Here is a 25,240-nt window from a genome sequence, read left to right as displayed (position 1 = left end):
TATATATATATATATATATATATATATATATATATACCTGGAGGGACAGAATAAGTCTACACGATTCACAAGAGATTGAAATAAATCCTCCAGTGTACAGCTGCAAGACTATCTTGGAGAAATCTTAAGTGGAACATTTTACGAATCTGAACTACAACAAGTAATCAAGTCCCCCAATGTCGTCTACGATGTGGAAAAAGTAGGGGAATTGGTAAAAACAAACAGTATTTCGCATTATGGAAAGGATATCGTGACAAATGTGATCGCCTGTCATCATCAAGTGTTAAGTATATATATAACTCTGGTAATCGTTATTCACCATGCGTCAGTTGTACGTGACGTTACCTGGTAATAGTTCTGTGAACTGTTTTACCACCAATATTCAAACGAATCATGTAACTCATATTTCGAGACATATCGAACTTGAAGGTTTGTGGGAAGTGGCCTTCATACTTTGTAACCCTCAGTTTGGTAATGTAATCAATTATATTAGACTGGGTCATTACAACAAACCTGAAGATTTAATTAGAATCTTAAACCAAGTAGAATAATTGCATCATAAATCAGACAAAAAAAATCTATATTTACTTACGATTTGTTCACCAGAAAAGTAAGTATAAACGTGAATGATAAAGACTTCATAATACTTGGTCTTGTACTAACAGTGCTATTTGTATTTGATAATAATCGTACTTAATAAAACCCATACACTGTTAACATACACGGTGATTTTATTCACTCTACGTGTACACAGATATTGTGCAACCTAGTATTGTTGACGTACCATAAATAATATTTAACCCCGTATTGTTGACGTACCCTAAATAAGAATCAACTTAGTATGGTTGATGTACCATAAATAAGAATAATTCAAGTTAAAAGTCAAGATGGATTCATGATCATTGAAACTTCCAACAAGCCTCTATTGATAATGCATTTTTGGGTCAAGCATCCATCCACATGTCTCGTTATAGAACGTGTGGACAAAGTAGAAAAGTACTACAAGGAATATATTGGTATATGTTTGGACAATATTGTAATTATTATGTATATTATCGTTGCCGACATGTGTCGAAACGAAAGCTATTAACTAGGCTTAAATCCGATAAAAATAGTAACGATATGTTTGTTCATAATTTTGTTTCAAAACGCTTTTATGTGAAATTAACTTTAATCGATATGCCTTTCTCGAGAACCAAATGACGAGATCGTCGATGTAATAAATAAATAAAAGAAAACACGACAAAACTGAAATTATAACTTTAAACTTCAGCAGTTTTTCTAATAGCTCGTTCTCCAAGCCACCAAGTAGTAAAAGTATAGGTAATGACAGAAACTGTCCTTTCTGAATCAGTAAGTTTCTTTTCTGTTTATCTGAAGCTTTCTTGGTTGACAACCCTCTTAATAATGACCTGTGTCGTCTAAGGTTCTGTTTATGTATATTCATCATAGGAATGTTAACCTTTTAAAACATTTAAAGCATATTCACAAATACATATAAGAAATAATTTTTAGCCCCGGCACTTTAATCTGTATAATTACATGGTGCTTTAGGCAATGCACAAAACAGCTCTAAGAGTCATGATTATTAAATGAATCGAGTTCGCACGTAGTGGTAATTATAAGTCATACAAAAATTGTTTATTTATACAATACCGTATATCCAGTTAAATATACCATCTACACTTACACTACAATGATAATGCTCAACTCGTATGATATTAATAAGATAGAGTTGATACTGGAAGTTTATTAACATGGGGACATCTATTCAATTCCAAATTGTAGCATGGAAAGTTCAGCAGGCTTCCCAGTCTTTCTCTTTACCTTTCGTGGAGACTGTAGTGAAATTCCTTCACGGCATTCTGGCCACACTCCAAAGGTAGGGATAGTCGATGTTTTACTTCCCGGGGGACATGATGAAATTAGCGCATTATCCATTTACATTGATTTGTATCCGAAAGATAATCACTCGAAAATAGCGGCTTAAACAAAAACAAACCTAAACTTCCAATGGCTAAACATTTGTTTGTTTATTTGTTTTGAATTTCGCGCAAAGCTACACGAGGGCTATCTGCGCTAGCCGTCCCTAATTTAGCAGTGTAAGACTAGAGGGAAGGCAGCTATTCATCACCACCCACCGCCAACTCTTGAGCTACTATTTTACCAACGAATAGTGAGATTGGTCGTCACATTATAACGCCCTCACGGCTGAAATAGCGAGCATGTTTGGTGGGACGGGGATTCGAACCCGCGACCCTCAGATTGCGAGTCGAGCGCCCTAACCACCTGGTCATGCTGGGCCCTAAACATTTGAATGCAAGTTCTTTAATCACATAAAGCCAGTGCTTCAGATAAAAAGCCTTCTAGTTCTATCAAGGCCACATTCATCATATTCAATGAATACACATTGAATGAAACATCAACTTTGATTTTATTTGGGTAAATACACCACAATTTTATCATCCGGAAACAGTGCTGTCCTCAGTAGCATTTGTTCTAGAGTTTGTGCTTTCGAATCAGTAAATAAATAACCAAACGGCTGCTGTGCTGCATTTTGATAAAATTCTTCAATATATTTGACACGAGTCGGAAATATTTGTCTCGCTAAAACGTTCATCTGAGATTTGTCTCTGACAATCTTGAAAATAACGATACAGTGAAAATTTAAACTTATATTATGCACTTCTCTATCCTGATGAAATATATTTTGTACAATATAAAACGCTGATCAATTCAAATGTTGACTGCCACTTGTATAAAGTTGAGACACCCGTTTGTGTTCTCAATTTTCTCTCATAAGAACATCAACGATGAAAATATTTGGTTTCGCAGACTGTGAGTAACCATGAAAATGTTCAGGCAAACCTTCGACAAATTAAACGTTTGGGACATGCTATTATATTAGATCAAGCGTAGCGCTGAAGTTAATTTTAACGTGTCAGTCACTATTACGTCGTCTTTCCTTAACTTATATGATATTTCAGAGTTAGCATCCAGAGGCAACAGAAGAGAGTAGTTAACAAAAGATTGAGGCTTGATCAGATCAAGTAGGTTACGCTATGAAATCATAACCACAATATGACTTACACAAAGGACTATTATAATGCTGGAAAATTTGCTGTCTTACAAGCTTATAAATCATATTGTAATTTTTCTTTAGTAATGCAGCCACGCTACGTCGTTGGCGAATACATTTTCCTAAGCCCTCGAATTAAATATTAGCAATCCTATAAAACACTTTTCTAATAATTCTGTGTTTATACAAGTTGTTTCGAGGACGCTATTTTATTATGAAATATGATTAAAAATCTAACTCATCTTTCCTTAATTTGTAAATAGAAGAAGCACTAAAAAACAATTTCGAAAATTCACGTGTTTTGAACTCATGATTATCAAGCGTAAAACCAACGAAAGATGCAGCTCTCCAGACGTAGCTCAGCAGTAATTAATTGTAAAAATTAAGCATGATAATGTAAAGTTATTCAAAAATATAAGAACTGATAGGCTTATCATACAAACTGATTTGTTATCAGATGATTTTATGAAACTTACCGGCGGGTATCACATTGTATATGCAAGGGTTGTTTTGTGTTCCAGCAATGTTTGTTCCCCAGCAGTACAACGAACCGTAATCATCCTGGTTTCGAGGAATGATGGTCGCGTAGCTCGTGGCTCCATCGTTTATGAAGTTTATGATGTCCACCACCCCTCCACTGCTATTGAACTTCCATTCAAATGTGACATCCGTAGGGTCAGCTTCCAGTTCACAGGATATTTTGACTCCCTCATTCATAGTTGCTGCGTATATAAACTTTTGATCCTTTTTACACTGTGGGGGGTCTTGGGAAGTAAATTACAAAACAGTATAATTATTAACGCAACGTTGGGAAGTGTTCCGCAGTAAGAAGTATAACAGAATAGTATTAGATTTACCACAAATTAATCATGAACTGAATAACTAAGAATTCTGAATTCATTTCATTATTAATGTTTTTAGGTTCATTTAAGCTATGTAGTAAAAAAAAGTATCTTTATTTAAATGTTTTTTTTTCCTTTCCAAGGTATTTATATAAAGAAAATATGTTATTATGATATATCTTAACATTTTTGATATGCTTGTTTAGGCAGAGTATTCATAATGAATCTAAGTTTCAAATGGACAGCAACTGCCTGTTGTAGAAGCCTACAAATGTTGAGGACGACGTCGTCTTCTACATTTGTAGGTTTCTACAACAGGCAGTTGCTGTCCATTTGAAACTTAGATTCATATCTTAAAATTATTTTAACTAATGAATTAATAACGGGTGTTTTTATGTATTTACATTGTGTATAACCATTTGTCTGATTTCAAGACGTATTACTTAAAACATGCATTCGTGGTGATTTGTATTATGTACGAAAACACTGAAGAACAAATGTGAATCTAAAAATTCTAACATTTTGTTAATATTACACCATGCCAAAGCACAGAAGAAAAAACAACGTAATATGTTGAGTTCGTTTAACCAACTGCTATGCTTTAGATTAAAATGCACATGTAAATATTTTGTTACTTGGTGTTAGTAGCTCGGATGATAGTCCTAGGTTTAGGTTTTGATAGGCGCATCAACTTAGAATGCCTTTCGTATATTCTGTAGTTGTAATTTAAACTTTTTGTTATTTCATATTCTTGCTTTGTGGACTCGTAATGATCAACCTGAGGCTGAATTACATTTATCAGATAGATATATAATTTGCTGTTTCTACATTTTGTAACGATTATAAAAGAATTAATAATCGCACCTTTAAAGTTTTCGAATAACGGATGATTGATTGACTTGTAACTACTAACTTATATTGTTATTTGAATAATAACGACAGCTTATTGATTACTTACGATAATTTGCTGTTTCTACATTTTGTAACGATTATAAAAGAATTAATAATCGCACCTTTAAAGTTTTCGAATAACGGATGATTGATTGACTTGTAACTACTAACTTATATTGTTATTTGAATAATAACGACAGCTTATTGATTACTTACGTACGCATTTTATTGAATATTTATTTTATCTTATCTTTATTTGAAGTGTTTAGCTTGTTCACAACGAGAGGATGTACAGCTGAATATAAGCCCCCCCCCCCCCAGTGGCACAGCGGTATGTCTGCGGACTTACAACGCTAGAAACCGGGTTTCAGTACCAATGGTGGGCATTGATAGTTCATTATGTAGCTTTGTGCTTAATTACAACCATCCAACTGAATCTGAATATAAAGCACGTACTTGACCTAAATAATGTACTGCAGGTTACCTTAACAGTTAAAATGTAATTGCAAGTTTCAGTTGTAATATATGAATACACCACTAATGCCAATGGAATTTTATTTTATAACGCATAGCATAATATTATGCTACGTCACATTTTAATGCATAATATGATACATTAAAAGCTACTTTAAAACAAAATCGACGTCCGTATTAATTTGACTTTATAATATTAGTATATTACTTTGTAGTAGTATTCTGAGTGCAATAAAAGTACGACTTCGCTTATGTAGTTTCGATTTCTAGGATACGTTACTTAATGTCATGTTAGTTTTAGAAACCTTTTAACTACAGTATAATTTAAGAAACACGACGTAAATGGTAATGAAGGTGAACAAAAGAAAGTGCAGTCTCCTTAATATGCAGTAAACTTGTGAATATATATAATGATATGTTTTAAGACTTGAGAGATATTGTAACATGACGTTATTAAGATACATGCTATTTATGTATGACGAATTAACTAAGGCTAACAACTAGTATTTAGGTAAAGTAACCCACTGTGATTGAGCTACTAGCAATCAAAACAAATTTAATTTTAACTCCTGTGGCGAGAAAGGCACTCAAAATAAAACCAGTGGTCATTAAACAGTGTGTGAAAGCAATCTACTTCAGTCCTACTCCAAGCGATAGCTTAAGGCAATGTTAAGATTCTCTAAATATCGTAAATACCACAGATTTTCACATCATTAACGAGAAACACCCCGATATTTAATTTATAAGCAATCGAAATCAACGAAATTTAATATTTTTTATTAATAATATCTCTACCTCTGAAGTTCCAATAAAAATTAAAAAAAACAGGCTTTGTTACAGAGCAAAGCTACATTAAGCTATCTGCTGTGTCCACTGCAGGGAATCGAGCCCCGGTTTATAGCGTTGTAAGTGCGTAAACATACCCTGTACCAGCAGTGGACGAAAAATTAGGTACTTTGCCTTCATTATAGCCAGAGGATTTTTTTTTTTTGCATCATGTGAATACTACATTATTAAAGATTCGTTCGTTTAATTTCGTTCATACGCGTAAAACATTTTTATATTTGTTTATCAGTCCTCTCATTTTATTTTCAATTAATATTCCAAAAGTTTAAATCTAGGCAGAACAAAAAAAAAGATATCTACCAATACAGTTATTAATTATAGAGACAATAGATGAAGTAAATCACTTACATTGGACTCTAAGAAACACTGCATTACTCTCTCCTTGTCCTTCACTGTTGGTTGCTAAGCAAGTGTAGCGTCCTCTACTGGAACGATGTACCTTCTGAAGGACCAAAGATTGGTTACTGATGATCACACCTGTCGATGTATTTGCTTGTAATTCAAGGCCTTCAAAATTCCAGCTGATATACGTTGCTGAAGGATTGGCCCGAATATTACATTCGAAGTAAACGTTACTTCCTTCTTGAATACGGCTATGACGCAGTTTACTCCCAAGACGAAGTGACAGTTGTGGAACAACTACTCGTATACATACAAGTATAGCATCCAGGTAACATAAGAAGAAAAACAAATTCGAACTATAAGTTTCTTTTAAGTATCACAAAAATGTTACGTAACATTATCGTCTATCAAAGTAGATGTCACTTATGCATGGCCTGTCTTGGGTTTATTCGTACAAGTAACGTTTTCGTGACTTCGTTCGGAAGTCGTTTTATGGCTTATGTAAAAAAAAAATCTTATATTTCATTTAATGAGCTTTATATCTCATAGAGTTCTACCTCTTCAACAGTACTTTACGGAAACATCAATGAACGTAAAATGTTTGAAAAGAAACCAACAGGATTTTTGTAGCATAACTATTCACAATATAATGGATACTTTTCAAAGTAGCTTTTATGCAATCAATTTTTTTAATAGGCAGTTTACAATAATATGTTATTTAACCTTATAAAGAGTTGAATGAATATTTCGTTATCAAAAACTACTAATCAATTTTATTTGTTTTGTTAGTTACAAACCTCATACTGAACTAAACTTCGTTTATACAATACCATTAACGTGCAGAAGAAACTATCTATATGAATTCCATACAATACCATTAACGTGCAGAAGAAACTATTTATATAAATTCCATACAATACCATTAACGTGCAGAAGAAACTATCTATATGAATTCCATACAATACCATTAACGTGTAGAAGAAACTATCTATATAAATTCCATACAATACCATTAACGTGCAGAAGAAACTATCTATATAAATTCCATACAATACCATTAACGTGCAGAAGAAACTATCTATATAAATTCCATACAATACCATTAACGTGCAGAAGAAATTCGTCTAATCGTACATAAGAAACTTAAACATAGATAACGTAACCTCACGGTTAAACGTGTTTTGTATAGTGTGGAATTTTATAGATAGTTTCTTCTGCACGTTAATGGTATTGTCTGAAATTTATATAGATAGTTTCTTCTGCACGTTAATGGTATTGTATGGAATTCATATAGATAATTTCTTCTGCACGTTAATGATATTGTATGGAATTTATATAGATAGTTTCTTCTGCACGTTAATGGTATTGTATGGAATTCATATAGATAGTACAGTGTCGAAATATTGTTATTACTTAAACAATGAAATACTTACAATGAACTTGTAGTTTCCATCCATCTTCGATAGCACTTCCTGGAATTAGAACATTTTCTGCTCGACAGGACAAGTATTTACCGTTATCATCGCTTGTTGGTATGATGGTCAGCACGCTAACAGTTATGTTTCCATTAGTGCCCACATCAGGTGGTGTAAGTATTTTAGCACTTTTAAGCTGCATACTACCTTTCCACCAAGATATTTGAGCCGGAGGTCTTGATCCACCAGCCGTGCATCTCAGATTTGAGGAATGGTCCGCAGAAAGCGGGCGGTTTTTGTTCGTGAGCTTCACAGCAAGAGGCCTAACTATGGAAATCAAATTCAATAACAGTCAGTGATAAAAAATATATATATACTGTATCTCGACTGACCATATTATGATTTAAAAACAGGTAATTATTTTAGAAAGTAAATGGCTAAAAGCAGAATATGCTAGATTTCATAATTGTTCATAAATCCGTCAGTATAATTCTAAAACAATAGTAATTTGATTGTCAAAGCTTATATTGCTCATCTTATATTTTCGTTTTGTTTTTAGTTGAGAACTTTTAATTTAAGATCACAAAAAACTTCAAAAATTAAAAAAAAAGAGGCCAACATTGGCGGGCTAATGCAACACGCAATCCCAACGTGGCCAATTTTCTGACCAGAAATATCGTGAAAACACACAGTAAAATCGAACTACCTTATATAACTGCTTGGGACCCGCAAGTGTACCAAGTCCCATGTAATGTGGTTGACATACACATGTATGGTTCACGAAAACCTCAAATTCTGCTTTCCTCGCTAAAAAATTGAGCAAAAGACAAAAATTTCAAAATTGCCCATATCTTTGTTTGGGACATGTAATAATAAGTATCTTTATACCACATCTCATGTAAATGGGCCTAAATACAGTGGGATAGTTGTCAAAAACTATAAAATTATGCTTTATGTGGCATCTTGACTTCCCACAATTACTAAAAATAGACAAGTCCAATATTTTTTTGTTTCTCAAGGTGTGTAACCTATAGAAAAATATATCTGTACCAAATCCCATGTAATGTGGTCAATATACAACTGAGTAATTGACAAAAACCACAAAATTGTGTTTCTTGTGAGCTCAGAATGGGCAAATCTAATTTATTTTTTTTGTATGCCAATGCGTTGGGCGCATGAAAATTTGAATTTGTGCCACATTTCTTCTTGATTGCTGTAAATATGACCGCACATTTTCGGATTGTTTGACCTATGATCCCATAAAAGTCTTAAAAAGGCCTAAATGAAAATGGGCACATTGGATCAAGATATAACTCTACTAAGTTTCAAATCAATTCGCCGAGGAACGAAGAAATGGCGGTCGATTGAAAAGTGTTTGGAACAAGAAGAATCAATAGAAGAACATTATGTTTCTATGGAGACATAATGGCGTTGTTTATACTATTTGAGGCAATTTATTACATTTCCGAAAATTGTTCACCATATTCCTTATGGTGGTTTTTACCAATGTCTTATATTGTTCAAAAAATACGAATATAGACACCATCAACGTTATTCAACGTCTCTCAACAGATTTTATGATCTACCTAGACCATTAGCTTGGAAAATTGTTTGTTTGTTTGTTTGTTTTTGAATTGCGCGCAAAGCTACACGAGGGCTATCTGCGCTAGCCGTCCCTAATTTAGCAGTGTAAGACTAGAGGGAAGGCAGCTAGTCATCACCACCCACCGCCAACTCTTGGGCTACTCTTTTACCAACGAATAGTGGGATTGACCGTGACATTATAACGCCCCCACGGCTGAAAGGGCGAGCATGTTTGGTGGTATGCGGATTCGAACCCGCGACCCTCAGATTGTGAGTCGAGCGCCTTTTCCACCTGGCCATGCCGGGCCCATTGAGTAAATAAACCTAAAAATCTTTATTAATTCTGCTGACTTCGAAGATTATAGCTCTGTGTTTTCCTGTATACTTTTTCTATACAGATGTTTTGTCGAAAATCCAGAGAATGTTAATAAATGTATATAATTTTTATTATATATATATATATATATTTAAAGTGGTGAAGAATCAGACTGGATTGAATTTGTAATTCATTTAAAATAACTAGAATTTGATAGGGTTGCATGTTCCCATGGCAACTGTTTTAGAAGTGACGTGTTTCGAATTCCATTTTCTTAGCAGTTTCTCTTCTTGATTATAGAATAAATACGCGAAAGATCACGAAAACCGGTTAAAGATATTTCAGGTTGGCACCAAGGCACTTAAAAAACTGTGCATAATCTATACTATGTTTTTAAACTCTGAAGAATTAATCTACTTCTGATGTGTTTGAAAAAAATTAATTTGAAGTAATCTTATCCTTTTATTTTGGTCTAACGAATTTTAACTCTAGAACTTACTTCATAAGCTCTTATGATGTTATTTACTGTAACGGAAGGTTCAGAACGCGATCTCTATGCAGTGACCGACGTAGTGAATAATGCAGAAAGATTAATAATTGTTGCCATAGCTAGCGGCCTATAGAATAATTGAAATCTAATTATTAATAAGCTACTGTTCTTGTTACTAGGTACTAAGTACTAATTAGTCTTTATCCCATGTTTCAAATGCTAATGACCTGCCATCCTCAGGGAAGTTCTAAGAATAATTCTTTCTGTGGTAGTAGAAGCTGGGATTAGATCGTCTTCTTGATAGAAGTTGATGTGTTATCTTCTCATCTTCTACATTAGAGCTTGATCTGAATGCTTTCAACAGGATAACAGTGTTTTTGTTGAATTTTACGTTTGGTTGAATGAGTGCCTTCTTAGTTAGGTGGGTTTAGGAGGTTTTATTTATATGTGTAATTCATATCCCCTTATTTTCGTATTATTCCAATCCATAGTGAGCCAAGCGATTAGAGTGTCGGACTATGTATACGAGCTTCTGAGATTCGAGCCCCGTTACTGTCAAAAAAAAAAAGAAAAAGCACAAACAAATTGCACTAAGCACCATAGGTCAGTTTGTGCATTATTAAAGTGTCGGTCAAATCACGAGTTGACGGTGTTGCCTTCCTTCTTGCATATAAATTAAATTCTTGACACTATCGCCACTAAAACCGTCCTTCTCATGACTTCTCTTAAACACAACAACATAACAGCAACCAAATCTAGACTATAACCATTAAAAATAGTTATTATAAGGAAGACCGTCTGACAACATTACATCTAAAAGACAAATGTGAAACACGATTTGTTTAAGAGAACTAAATCCATTTTAGGCTAAAACTACTTCAAGATAATATATAGTAAAACAAATAATTAATAACTAGCTTACGGGATAGAATAGGCCACTAGCCATGAAAATCGTTGATATCGGACCACCACAGTCTTGCTGTAAGTATCAAGGTTATCTATAATTCATTGCGCTAGGTCCTTAGCTTACTAACTCAAACATAAGTAATGATCGTAGCTTAAAGCATCTCTGATGAAGAAAGTTCCATTTCGTGAAAGAGGTTTAATTTATTGGGTGTTCTAAAATTTAAAAAAAACAACTTGGGGATACCTTTCAAGTAATTTTTTTGTTGTACTTCGAAAAATCCAAGAACAATTTGAAATCAAATTTACGTAAGATTTATTTTTTCGCGGTGAATTTATTTTTCTTATATACAAAACATGTTTCTCAGTATTGCATTTGTTTAGTAAATGTACGTACTATTGTTAGTTTTTAGTCATAACAGAATTAACACAAGGAATATTTCTGTATATTCAAATGCTTTCATTTCTTCTAACATCGTCCTTTATGAAAAGCTCTTTGACGACACTAAACAGTGAAATTTCTACAGTATAAGTTGTTTAAAAATATTTAACGGACCTTACGTGTGAAAGAACATACTTTATTTATGTGTTTGAAAGAAGTAAAATAACCGATAAAATGCATTAGGTCATTTTAAATTGTTGTTGTTTGTTATTAAGCACAAAGCTACGGGTATCGAAACCAGGTTTCTAGCGGTATAAGTCCGCTGACATACCGCTGTGCCACTGGGGGCATCATTTTAAATATTAAAATCGAGCACTAAAAATTTTATAATGTAATGAATAACAACAACAACATTTACAAATTCAATTAAATCAAAATCATAACTTTAGATTATGTTTAACCTACATCTCTTTTTTTTTACCCTGTGTGTATGTATTCTTCGTTTTAACTGCCATTAAAGTAACTCATTGTGAACCTCTTTGTTCTTATCTAATATTATAGTGTGTATATATATATATATCTGTTTTCATTTAGTGTGGAATAACAAAATTATTCCCCACTTTTTTTTTGAAAGAAAGACACACTTTCAAATGATTTAAAACTTTGAAAAAATATTTTTGATAAACCAGCCTCAGGTTTAAAATACAGATGAAAATTCACGTTCGGTAGCTCAGTATACTAAAGTTAACATTCAAATGTTAGTTGGTTTAGAGCAAAGCCACATTGGGCTATTTGCTGTGTCCACCGCGAGGAATCGATCCCTGTATTTTAGTTTTGTAAGTCCTTAGACTTATCGCTGTCTCATCGGAGGACCCTTTTAACGTTCAATTGTCTGGTGTATTAGTACTTACAGGTAAGAATGTGGCGATCAGATGTCAATCGTTGTCATGGTTAGTAACCTATACCACCACCTAAGTCTAATTATTAATTAGTAGCTTTAATTAAGAATTAGATTTAGGTGGCCGTTGTCAAGGCTACTAACCATGACAACGACTGATATCCTATCACCATATTTTTACCATAAGTACTTAAAGATCCGGTAGGAATCTGGACTTTGAAAGGAATTTAGAGGTTTCGAAAAACTTAACTGTAAATTACTTAATAGAAATAACTACCTCATTTTCCTACATAAATTTAAAGAGCATAACGTACTTTATAAAGAGCTTAAGGTTAAATTACTTATCAACACCCCAAGATTTCACAGAGTAACTTAGAAAATTAGAAACTTAGAAAAACCACGGTACAAGATATAGGATCAAATATCACCATAAAAAAAACTAAATTCACTCTGAAAAAAGAAGGCTTCTAACATAATAGACACACCTAAATGAACCACAATAATCATAAGTAAACAACTGTTAACATACTTTGAAGAAAGTGTACTAAGCAAAAAAAAACTAAACTCCGCCTTAACACAAAAAATATCCACCTTTGATGTAGCTATAGCCACAGGAGATACAATTCACAGCCTAAAAGTAGAAAAAAAATTCAGAATAATGTCAGCAGTTCAGAAAACCATAAAACGAAAATCCCACTACAATACCACCCGAACCAAAACAAAATAAAAAACACCAGTCTTCAGAAGCGTAAGGAAATATAACACCATAGCAATTGTAGCAGCAAAGGGAATAGTCTGAAACCATGAACAAATAATAAGAATCCATCGAATTAAACTGTAGTTGAAGATGGCCACTCAACAAAGACCAATTATAACCCAACCACTAAAATAGGGAGGAACGACTAACCAACTCCTCCAGGGACATCAGAAAGAACCTCGAACAAAAACTAACAGCTTTACACACCAGTACAACTTCGTACGTCTATGGATTACTTAAAATTCACAAACAACGATTACTTCCTCCATCGCACATGTCACCCATTAACTAAACATCTAACAGATATAACATTAACAGGTAAAACTCCAGACATCATAATAACTCAGCTCACTTCATACTGACTATAATAATTTACAGGGTTTTTTTCCAATTTACTTTCAGTTTAGTGTTCTTTGGCATTGGAACAGTTAATAGCTACACATTGGCCAACCATTTTAATTTTATATAAGTTAAAAGAGAAAAATAGTAAATGACAAACAAGGTCACTTTCAAAAAGTAGGTCTTTTTTTAAAACTTATTTATCCAGTGGTTACCACGAATTTGCAGTTAAAATTACGAAATGATATATCATGTCAAAAATACCAACAAAGGTTATAATTCAGGAACATACTTGAAGTACAAGACTCGATAATACAGATCTATCTACAATAGCTCATCTGGCCAGAGAAAAGAAAAATACTATATAATAAACTGTAATAATACAAAAATAAACTGATATTAAACAAGAAAGATAAAATAAATCCTCTATGTCTACGAAACCTAACACAGAAGTCAGCAAAACTTGAATATGTCTCTTGAAAACATTATTATAGTTACTTGATTCAAGTTTTGAATGGTAGAAACCCTAGATCAATAAATAAAGCACCAAACGTCTATGGAGAAGACCTAGAATTGAATGCTGGCCATCACTCTTCTCTGGACTTCTCTGGAGACAGCAGCCAAAACTTAGTATGAAACAAGTTAGTAACTAGCACGTAGTTACAGATAAAAAATAGTTACCAAGTAATAACTAGAGCAGGTTAATTATATAGGCTATTAAGCATGACAACGTTTTTAGTTTTCGTAAAGGTTATAACGTAATAAAGATGATCTCATCGGACAAGATAAGGAAAAAGTTGGGTGTCTATGTTATTTATACAGCACAAAGCTGGCAAGGAAATCCTTCTATGCCACGCTAGCATATGGACGACAAAGAGAATCTATATTTTTCTTTGAAAATGTTTAACTTGATGAGGTTATCAGTAATGACATGAGTTACAAAGGTTAACTTTTCGTATAGTTTTATATGTTACTCAAAGGTTATATGTTAAACGTATCTTTGAACTTGGAAAAAAATATTCATAAACAAAGAGAAATTTCTGAATCAACACTGGATAGAAAAGATTATTTTTAAGCTTCAATTTTTGCATTGAATATAATCCTATAATGATGTGAATTCAATAATAACAACAATAAATAACAATTCTTCTCTCCTGTGTGTTTGTATGCGAACAGTATAACTCCAAAAGTTTGTATACAGTTTGATAAAAGTGTTGAGTATTCCCAAAGAACCGTTGATTAACCTTTTGGTGAATATATGTCAAGTTTCAAGGTTACACTGGGTCAACCACATAACTTGAGAGGACTTTATGTGATTTTCATCAAATTTGGTATAAAGGTTGAGTGTTCCACCAAGAATAGTTAGTTTCACTTTTTGGTGAATTCAGCTCAAAGGTGAAGGGCACATTTAATGTCAGTCGTTTTTTTATATTTGTAAGAATTTGTGAATCGGTCGAAACTCGACAACAAATTGAAATAAAAACGGATTTTTTGCATTTAGACCTACATTTTTGAGAGTGAATAATTATTTAGTATATATATCTTAGGTTGGTTATTAAAAAAGTTAAAAAACATTACGGGGCAGAGTTGTACTCTGTGACTGCCTTTCTCATGGTATACATAAATGGATTATGTATATTGTAATCGTCCCCCGGTAGGACAGCGGTAAATCTTCGGATTTGCAATGCTAAAATCAGAGGTTCGATTCCCCTCGGTGGACACAGAAGATAGCTCAATGTGACTTTGTTTTAAGATAACATACACACATTTTAATCACTCGTTCTATGTCTGTGTGTGCATGAAGGTTTAAACTTATAACCACTAACTTTGCTCAGCGTTAATGGTCATGTTATATATTCATTATTCGTCAGACACACACACCAGTTTTTTGTATTGAACATAGAAAAGTTACAAAAAGAGCGTAAAATACCAGTGATCCGCTTCGGATGCTCAAAAAGATATTTTATTATTCACAAAGGGCCCAATGTACCGCACGAGCTCCGCCATTATCCCCTATTGCTTCTGTATCTACTCCAAGGAGTTCCATATCTTATAGCAAGCTCGGGTAGAACATTAATCCATGATACGTGAAAACTTGTGCCACGTTTGGTCCCATTTTATGAGTGTAGGTTTCAAATATAGTGTCCTCGAGATTGTTAGCTGTAAAACTGTGTAAGGAGTTCGTAAACAAACACATTCACAAATGTGAATTAACATAGGATATTATATTTGTGTTTGTACATATTTATACCTAAACTCAGTTGCTTATATACAGTACAACTACATACAATTGTAGATCAACTGGTTTTACATCAGGCCTAGTTATATGAGAAATTCCTAGTTTAGTTCTCCTAAGCAGGCCAAAATTCGTGAGATGCTTGGTTTTATTGAATTCATAGCTGCGAACAGCGTTAAGAGCAAAGGGACCTAAATGTGAATTGTTGTAATTGGAGCCTGTACATATATATATATGCAGGGATGTGAAAGATTGTCTGTAGTATGTGTGGCTCGTATATAAATAATCAAATGACACGTATGAGTGCACATTCGTGTTTAACAATGAGTTTGAAGTAATAATATAAGTTTTCTCACATCGTAGGTAGGTGGATTTTTCTTTGAAAATCACCAAATGTACCTCTTTTTCTAAAGAACGTTAATAAACGTAATTATAAGATCCATGCATCACAAGTATTACAAATAAGGTAGTTTATTTTACTGGTATTTCAATAGTTCATCAAATCATAGATAGAAAAGTATGTATAATTTTATTTTACCTTTTCATACATCAGTGCTATTCTTATGTTTCTAAAATAACAAAAGACAAAATTCGCTTAATAATGAAGTTACCGTTAAAATATATTCAGGGCATAAAATTCAGATGAGAGATAAAATGATGAAATTATTCATGAGACTTGTAGATTTTAATGATAAAGACTAACATAAGACTCGTGTTTTTCATGTGCTTTCAAAAATATTTTATAACAAGATAATCCTTAGTATTGATAAGAGAAATATTGTTATATAAGGCCTAAAAAAAGTCTCTGGAAGCTTTTTTATCTAAGAAGTAGCTGCATGACTTTGCATAAAAATAAGAACTTGAAGAAATAGTTATATGAAATTATTTATCATCCAATCTGCGAGTCGATGAGAAGATTGGGTGGGATACAGAAGATTGGGTGGGATACAGAAGATTGGGTGGGATACAGAGGGATGCCACGGTTTCTGGTACGCAAGCTAGATAGAAAAAAAAAAAGTAAATTGTCTATCTGTTAGTGTTGAAAAAACACACACACATTTAAGTGCCAAAATAACTCATCTCTCAATAGTGTTTGACCATGAAGTTACGGGGTTCAGGCAGGTACCACACTTAGGCACCTTACAGCGGCAAGTAAGTTTTATAGAGCTTTCTTGAACATCGCTAGCGAAAGAACGTGAAAATTGCGGAGAAAACGGCTTTAAAGAACTGAGGAACCAGTTCTTTTATTGCGTAGCATGTACGGCCACTAATGTGTTTTGTAGCCTTAAAACTCGTGTGAATTCTACCACGCTGATGGACAATTCAGAATCCAGATATCGCAAGGAGTTCAAATCTATATTCATATTTCAAAGAGAGAGTGAGAGTATCGCAAAGGCTGTGTTTGAAAATAAATCCACCAAATATGTCTTCCTGATTCGCAGACTGAGTGTTAAGTCATTAGAGCAACAGAAAAATGGTCGTGGAATTACTGAAACATGCAAATTAACGAAGTGGCTGGTAGAACTATTTTAAACATATCCATCCTTTCTATTAATTTTTATTGAATAATAAGAGGGAATTCTCAATAGCCGCGGCTGTAATTAGATCTCAAATCGGTCAAGAGATGGGGCTATGAGCTAATAGTTTGTACTTGAAAAAAATAACTCGGAGCCATTCTATGAACCGCTATGCTGCGGCTAATTACTACCAGATGATCCTTGAAGAGTCCTTAGACACATGACATGGACAATGTCTTGATTGATCACTGTATAACTTTTAGGAAGATCTTAACACAGACTTGAAACAGGGATCACACAGTTATACTAACAAGTCCATACATTATGTTTGAGCTAAAGTATAGCCTAATAGCTACAGCCTTAATAGTTATATAGTTCACTGATTATGAGCGTCAACTCCTTTTTTTTGTTTGATGCTTTGTGATACAATACATGGAGGCCAAATAGACGTATGTGTGAATGATTCTTGTATTCGAAATCTGTGCAATAATAAAATTCATGGTTAAATATTTGATGCTTATAAACGAAGTAGAGACGTATAAAACCTAAACAAATAACCAACTTCATTAAAATACCAGTTAAGTAACAGTCAAAATGCAATCATTATTCACTGTTGACATTTAAAGCACAACTAAAATGACCTTACTGAGTCTCGACTAGCAAACGTAACTAAGGTTAATGATCTATGTCAATGCACTTCGATCTCGGTGTCTCTGTTAATTTTCTCTCTGTAATTAAATTATGAAAAGCATACTTGATTGTATTCGTGATAATTGTAACAACTTCTTTAAATTATTCACAATTTTCTAATTAAATGTAAAGATCAAAACCACTCTGTGTCTAATAAAGTCAAGTTCACTGCATTTATAAAATCTACATTTATGTGTTTCGTTTCTTATTCAACAGAACCTATTGAACCAAATGAGTAATTCGTTTAATACTAGTTTGAACTTTTCTGCAGTACGATCCTAGTCAGAGATCTTCCAATCGGCGTCAGAAAAACAAACTTTGAGGATGTTAGGCATTGCACTCACAAAGATAGGGAATGAATTCGAACAAATATATAGCATGTGTCATGGTTATAGATTCCTCATTGATTGTCTACACACACAAAAAACACGGTACGGATTCAGTCTCACCAGGACGTAATAGCTCAGTATTTGTTCATGGGCATTGAGATATTGCCAAATATCTTTACATACAAACCTAGTATGTTTATAAAGATCCATTTGGGTGTTTAATTATGGTGCATTTCGATGAATTGAGTAAATTTGTAATACTCTTATACGGTAAAAACGGAAATAAAGTTGTATAGATATTTAATTATGCATTATGATTTCAGCTGCAAAGGTGTTACAATCGTTTTAAAAGTCTTTTTTAGCGATTTTGTTTCTGTTAAGGGGGGTCCTTCTCATATAATTAAATGCTTTTTTTTCTGAACTATTTTGCTAATTAAACCGTATACCTCGAATAGAATACAAAAACGTGCATTTCCTCTATTCTGACCTGAGAAAAATATATATAGTTAATTTGAGATTTTCAAACAAACGTTGACGAAGTTAATGCATGCCCCCCAGTGGCACAGCGGTATGTCTGCGGACTTACAACGCTAGAATCCGGGTTTCGATACCCGTGGTGGGCAGAGCACAGATAGCCCTTTGTGTAGCTTTGTGCTTAATTACAAACAACAAACAAACAAAGTTAATGCATACTTTTTTCATTTCAGAAATGGAAAATTTATTATTTTTCTTTTTTAAATGTAGAGAAAATATCATGGATAGTTAGATTTACACACATATATCGTTGCAAGCAAGTAATTCACATGGTGATCTGAAATTATATTAACAAATGTTTACCATAAGTAAATTATTTGGGTTAATATTGTGACCGGGCATCCAGTACTTTTTATTACATTAATTTTTTTCTTCCGACACTTTTTTTTTTACTTTGCACTCTTACGACAAGCTTGAGGCATAATAAATTTGGAGATACAAATTAAAACTTCATAATATTAATATCTCTAGCAAATATTCTTAATTTTTTTCGCTAGCTAGTGGTATATTCTCAAAAACGTTCACACGAAACAGTAACTCTGTAAATTTGACGTACTCCAAGATTTGAATAGGTATCTAGAAGAAAAACCCGCATTTCTGGCCAACGTAGTATACTTTAATAATGAGAATAGATACAAATACTTTTATAAAACCTGAAGTAGTATTTTCACTTTGCTTCTAATGAACCAATCTTCTTTATGTAAAAGGTTTTGTTAACACAAAATAATTAGAAAGATTTAAATTTCAAACTGTTTAGATTGCAATTGTATTATCATACATTAGCGATAATTTACTTATATCTGTATATTACACTGAGTAATCAAGAATATTTAAAGTTCAAATAATTTAGAATGCAATTACATAATTGGGCAGCAACGATAACGGCTTTATAAGAAATAATGGTTTTTTTTATAAAGGGGTATAATACTGGTTTTTCTGTATTATTAAAATGACTATATATATAGACATTCAAAGCCATTATCGTCAGGATTCGTAATTCAGTTACTGATTTTGATAAGAAATAATGGTTTTTTTATAAGGGGGGTATAATACTGGTTTTTCTGTATTATTAATATGACTATATATATATAGACATCCAAAATCAGTAATTGAATTACGAATCCTGACATTGCAACAGAAATGGTAGTCATTCTAACTTTGCTTTTAAGTCCGATGCTTTTAGAGTTAATAAGCTCGGATGTTGATCTTTGCCAGTATTGATGTACCTTAATTGTTTCCTTTTAACACTCTTAATTCTCAGAGCTTGTCTTGAAATGTTATTCCATATAACTTAAAAAGAAATATTGATTGACTCAAACATAAATAGTCGATTTTGTTGACTTGCACAAAAATCTACCTTATCTTACACCATGTTTTGTGTTTAATACTTCTGAAGGAGACATAGTTATTTCAATTTGTATTTTTGAGAAATGTATAAAAAATAATTTCGCTTAAATTGCCATTTAATTATTTAATATGCACCAGGTCGTATTTAAGTAGGTTACTTTTACATAACTATTGCTTCCACTTGAATGATGTATTAGATGAGTTTGTTTGTTAGTTTGTAATTAAGCACAAAACTACACAAAGGGGCTATCTGTGCTCTGCCCACCACGGGTATCGAAACCCGGATTCTAACGTTGTAAGTATTGGGTGAGTAACACAAACTACGGTTAACAAGATCCATTCATCTCTTTGTTGGCAGATGTAAGATGAAGTTTGTTTTCATTCCTCAGACTTTTACTCTCACATGCAAATACGTACACTATGTTGGTTGATCTGAAACATGTTTAAATTCGACAAAATATCCCAATGCATATATATTTAGTTATTTGGAGAAACTAGAGTCAGATTTCACTCCAGATTTAAATTTAGTAAACATGTGTTTATTGTTAAGCACAAAGCTATTTGTGCTTTACCCACCGCTGATATTGAAACTGGATTTTTAGCGTTATAAGCCCCAGATTTGCCGCTGATCCACCAAATCTGGAGGGGGGTCATAATAAATTTACGTGGTTGCAAAGTACAGATCTAACTTAATGATCCTTCTACGATTGGCAGTTACATTGTCAGAAATAATTTTAAAAGTTACGAGCGGAGTTAAGTATGAAACTTCGGATACACTGGGATTAAAAACGTCTATACAGTGTTCAAACTCTGTCTTAATAAATTAATTAAAAGATCTTTCGACTCACAGTTCATGTCCACAGTAACAGTTGAAGATTGTGGTAAAGTCTGGTTGTTGTTCGTGGCTTGACAGGAAAAGGTTGCCATCAAGTGTTGACGTTCCAGCATTGGAATCAGTAGAGTATTTTGTACTATGTTCTTCGAGATGATCTCGTACGTGGTGTCTAGAAGCACTGATTCTCTCCACCATGAGACAGATGGCAAAGGTTTACCTGTCAAAAATTACTGCTTCAGCGTCAACTACACGACTTGCATACCGCAAGAAACATGCATGAAAAAAAAAATACGAAATGCTAAGATAGGTAACATCATAGTTATTCTTTCCATGGGCTAAGATAGATATCATCATAATTATCCTTTGCATGCTAAGGTAGATAGATATAATATTAGCTATAATGATATCTATCTACCTTAGCATGCAAAGGATAATTATGATGATATCTATCTTACATGAAAAAGTAACTAAGATTATATCTATCTACCTTAGTATGAAAAAGTAACTAATATTATATCTATCTACCTTAGTATGAAAAAGTAATTACTTTATCATGCTAAGGTAGCTAGATACCATCATAATTATCTTTTCTGTTCATGTTTTAAAAATGGTTGAACGATATTATATTAAAAATTAATAATTCTAGAACCTTCTGAGCAGTTACTTATAACTAAATCGTAAGGAAGAATTTAGAAGTTGTAATGTAATAAATGAATGAACTGACTACTTTAACCTTAAGTTTGAGAGAAATTCACAGTAGATCGGTTACATATTTATTTTATTTTCATAGTTACACTACATTATGCGATAATAAAAGGAAATTATAGCACTGTAGCTTAGTTCCAGCTATGTCTATACCATTTCATATTGAGAAATATCATTATACATTGTATGATATACATATATATATGTATATATAGAGAGAAAATTGAACAAAGGTTTTAAAAAAAAGTCCACGAACAATTATAAAAGAAAGATAGCCACCAAAACATTTAATAAGCACTCAGAGCTTGTGAAGCAATATAGTAACCAGCGTAAGTGGTACGTAGGTATTGATCAAGTATCTTATCTCAACAGGATTGGAAAGTAATCCAGTACTCTAAGATTGCACTGTTGCTGGGTGAATTCTTATAAACGAAAGAACACTGACCCTTATAACATGTTAGTTCATTCTTACATACTTATATATACATCCATAAACGTTTATTTAATTTCATTATATTTTCGCATCTATTGTTATATGGACAACAATTAAGATTAGTTTTTCTGACAGCATATGAGTTGCTACATGGCACTATGGGTACTTTAAGGTCAATTAAGATTCGTTTTTCTGACAACATACGAGTTGCTACATGGCACTATGGGTACTTTAAGTTCAATTAAGATTTGTTTTTCTGACAACATACGAGTTGCTACATGACACTATGGGTACTTTAAGTTCAATTAAGATTCGTTTTTCTGACAACATACGAGTTGCTACATGGCACTATCGGTACTTTAAGGTCAATTAAGATTCGTTTTTCTGACAACATACGAGTTGCTACATGGCACTATGGGTACTTTAAGTTCAATTAAGATTCGTTTTTCTGACAACATACGAGTTGCTACATGACACTATTGGTACTTTAAGTTGTACCAACTAAGTAATATCATTCATTCAGTTTAAGTACATATTTGATAATATACATAAACAATGGATGTTTTTCACTCATCAGCAATTTAAACTTACTTATATTTACATAAAAATATTCACGAAAGTATGATTACGGGGATGCTTTGAACATTTACAATTATTAAATGAATTTGACTTTTATATACTTTCTTTAAAATGTTTAACCCCTGAGATGACGGACAGTATATACATATAAGTGTCCATTTTTATGCACTGAGTTATTACAATACTAAAGTATATATAGCATTCATTAATTCACTTTTGATGAAATATGTGAATTTAAAACGTGTTAATACATAAATGGTACACTCTAATCGACTCGTTTTAAAATTAAACAAATATATATGTCTGTATGATAGATAATTTAATTTCATGTAACTACATATGTCTATATGACAGATAACTTTATCTCTTAACAAATGTGTGGGTCTTAATAACACGTCTCAGCCACTACTGTGTCTGTCATATTTCAGCCTATCTAATGAACCCTTTAATATTGAACAAATATATATGTCTGTATGATAGATAATTTAATTTCATGTAACTACATATGTCTATATGACAGATAACTTTATCTTTTAACAAATGTGTGGGTCTTAATAACACGTCTCAGCCACTACTGTGTCTGTCATATTTCAGCCTATCTAATGAACCCTTTAATATTGAACAAATATATATGTCTGTATGATAGATAATTTAATTTCATGTAACTATATATGTCTATATGACAGATAACTTTATCTTTTAACAAATGTGTGGGTCTTAATAACACGTCTCAGCCACTACTGTGTCTGTCATATTTCAGCCTATCTAATGAACCCTTTAATATTGAACAAATATATATGTCTGTATGATAGATAATTTAATTTCATGTAACTACATATGTCTATATGACAGATAACTTTATCTTTTAACAAAAGTGTAGGTCTTAATAACACGTCTCAGCCACAACTGTGTCTGTCATATTTCAGCCTATTTAATGAACCCTGGTATTAGACGAAAGACTTGGCATTGGATGTAGTAGATATAGTATAGTTAACTTTCACTAATACGTTCTTATAATAATTTCACTCTTTGACTTAATAAAGCTTGTTAGTTTTAAATAATAATTTATTTAAGCGACGGCTTAGTGTCATTCACATGTGACAATGTTCCCTTAAAAAAGTAGACTTACTAAATCCTAATTTCCTAGTACAAGAGACACATAATTTACTCTAGTCTTCAGAGTCATGTTCACACGATTCATTGCCCGAGAATGTATTTGTTTTGACAAAGCTATATATAGCATCAGTTCTTCTAGAATATGTTTATCCACAAAAATTGTTTATATAACCAGTCATTCTAAAGTGATGGTCGTTGCTTGATCTTCATAATAATATAGTTCACCTGAAGAATATGTTTATTTTGCTAAGACTCGAATCAGTGATCTTGGATCTTTCAGATGTAAATAAAGTTCTCAACCAAGTATAAGTTCATAGTAAGCTTCCACGTTGGAGTTTAATTAGTTTAATAACTATTAGTACACCGTAATCCGCCTGCGCGTTCATAATTTTAGTCTTGTTAGGCTATTCATAGTTATTTGTTAAATGACGAGGCTTAGCACAATATATGCGATTATTGTATGTAGTATTCACAGACACAAAGACATGAGAGTCATGAACCCATTAAATTCACTCTTCTGTGTTCAGAAGGTTTGTCTATTTGAAGCGAACAACTAAACAATGGGATATATACACCTTGTCCACTGCAGGGATTGAGCTTCGGATTTTGGATTTATAAGTCCCCAAGCTTACCCCTAAGCCACGGAGGGTTGTGTGTGTGAAAATAAACCGAGATTAGAAATCTTGCTAAAGGCCTCTGTGGGAGAGATTTAATACGATTTGTTTGACTTTTCACAAACCTTAGCGAATCCTATTTTATCGTTCTATTCAGACTGATTAACAATACTGAATATATTTTACTAACCCTTAACTTTTTTTTCTTTACTAGTCTTTAGAATCACAACAGAGGGAATCCTCAACAGCTGCGGCCCTTAAAATTCTTTAAGGCAGGATTAAAATAAATTGATCTGCGAGACCTCCCCCCCCTTTATTTATTAGCTTTACTTTTCTGCGCCAGCAATATCAAATGTGGGGCGCGCGTATACCCGATTCGATTTTATTGTTCATCAGGATCTCTAACAGCCTACTATCCAATTCAAAATATTTTAGGCAGGATTAGAATAAATTAATGTATGAGACATTGGGCGTGGTCAAATACATTAATCGAAAGGGTTTGATCTCCTGAGTCCAAAACTGTACTTAGATCTCAAATCGATCAAGAGATGACGGAGCTATGAGCTAAAAGTTTGTACTTAAGAAAAAATAAAAAAATTCAGAGCTCTTCTATGAGACGCTCATCCGCGGCTGAAAATCGTTAGCCGTATATACTTTTACTTAATTTTATAACAAGAAGTTCTCGGGTTTACATATATATATATATATATATAAAATATTAGTTTTAGTTAAGTAACCAGTAAAACG

At 32.9% G+C, this 25,240-nt stretch overlaps 1 protein-coding gene across 2 annotated transcripts in view; it reads right to left on the bottom strand.

Moving 5' to 3' along the window:
- LOC106459123 (hemicentin-1-like) overlaps positions 1–25,240 on the bottom strand; it is a 98,643-nt gene that overhangs the window by 47,026 nt on the left and 26,377 nt on the right. For both annotated transcript variants that reach the window (XM_022385548.1, XM_022385549.1), the window contains exons 3-6: positions 21,060–21,263; positions 7,908–8,216; positions 6,481–6,771; positions 3,556–3,843 (exon numbers count right to left, since the gene is read on the bottom strand). In XM_022385548.1, coding sequence (XP_022241256.1) covers positions 3,556–3,843; positions 6,481–6,771; positions 7,908–8,216; positions 21,060–21,263 — 1,092 coding nt within the window. The remainder of the gene's footprint in view (positions 1–3,555; positions 3,844–6,480; positions 6,772–7,907; positions 8,217–21,059; positions 21,264–25,240) is intronic.

This window comes from Limulus polyphemus, unplaced genomic scaffold (assembly GCF_000517525.1).
Source record: "Limulus polyphemus unplaced genomic scaffold, Limulus_polyphemus-2.1.2 Scaffold563, whole genome shotgun sequence".
NCBI lineage: Eukaryota > Metazoa > Arthropoda > Merostomata > Xiphosura > Limulidae > Limulus > Limulus polyphemus.
Note: the sequence above shows the minus strand (reverse complement) of the source record. Positions and strands in the feature narration are given on the sequence as shown.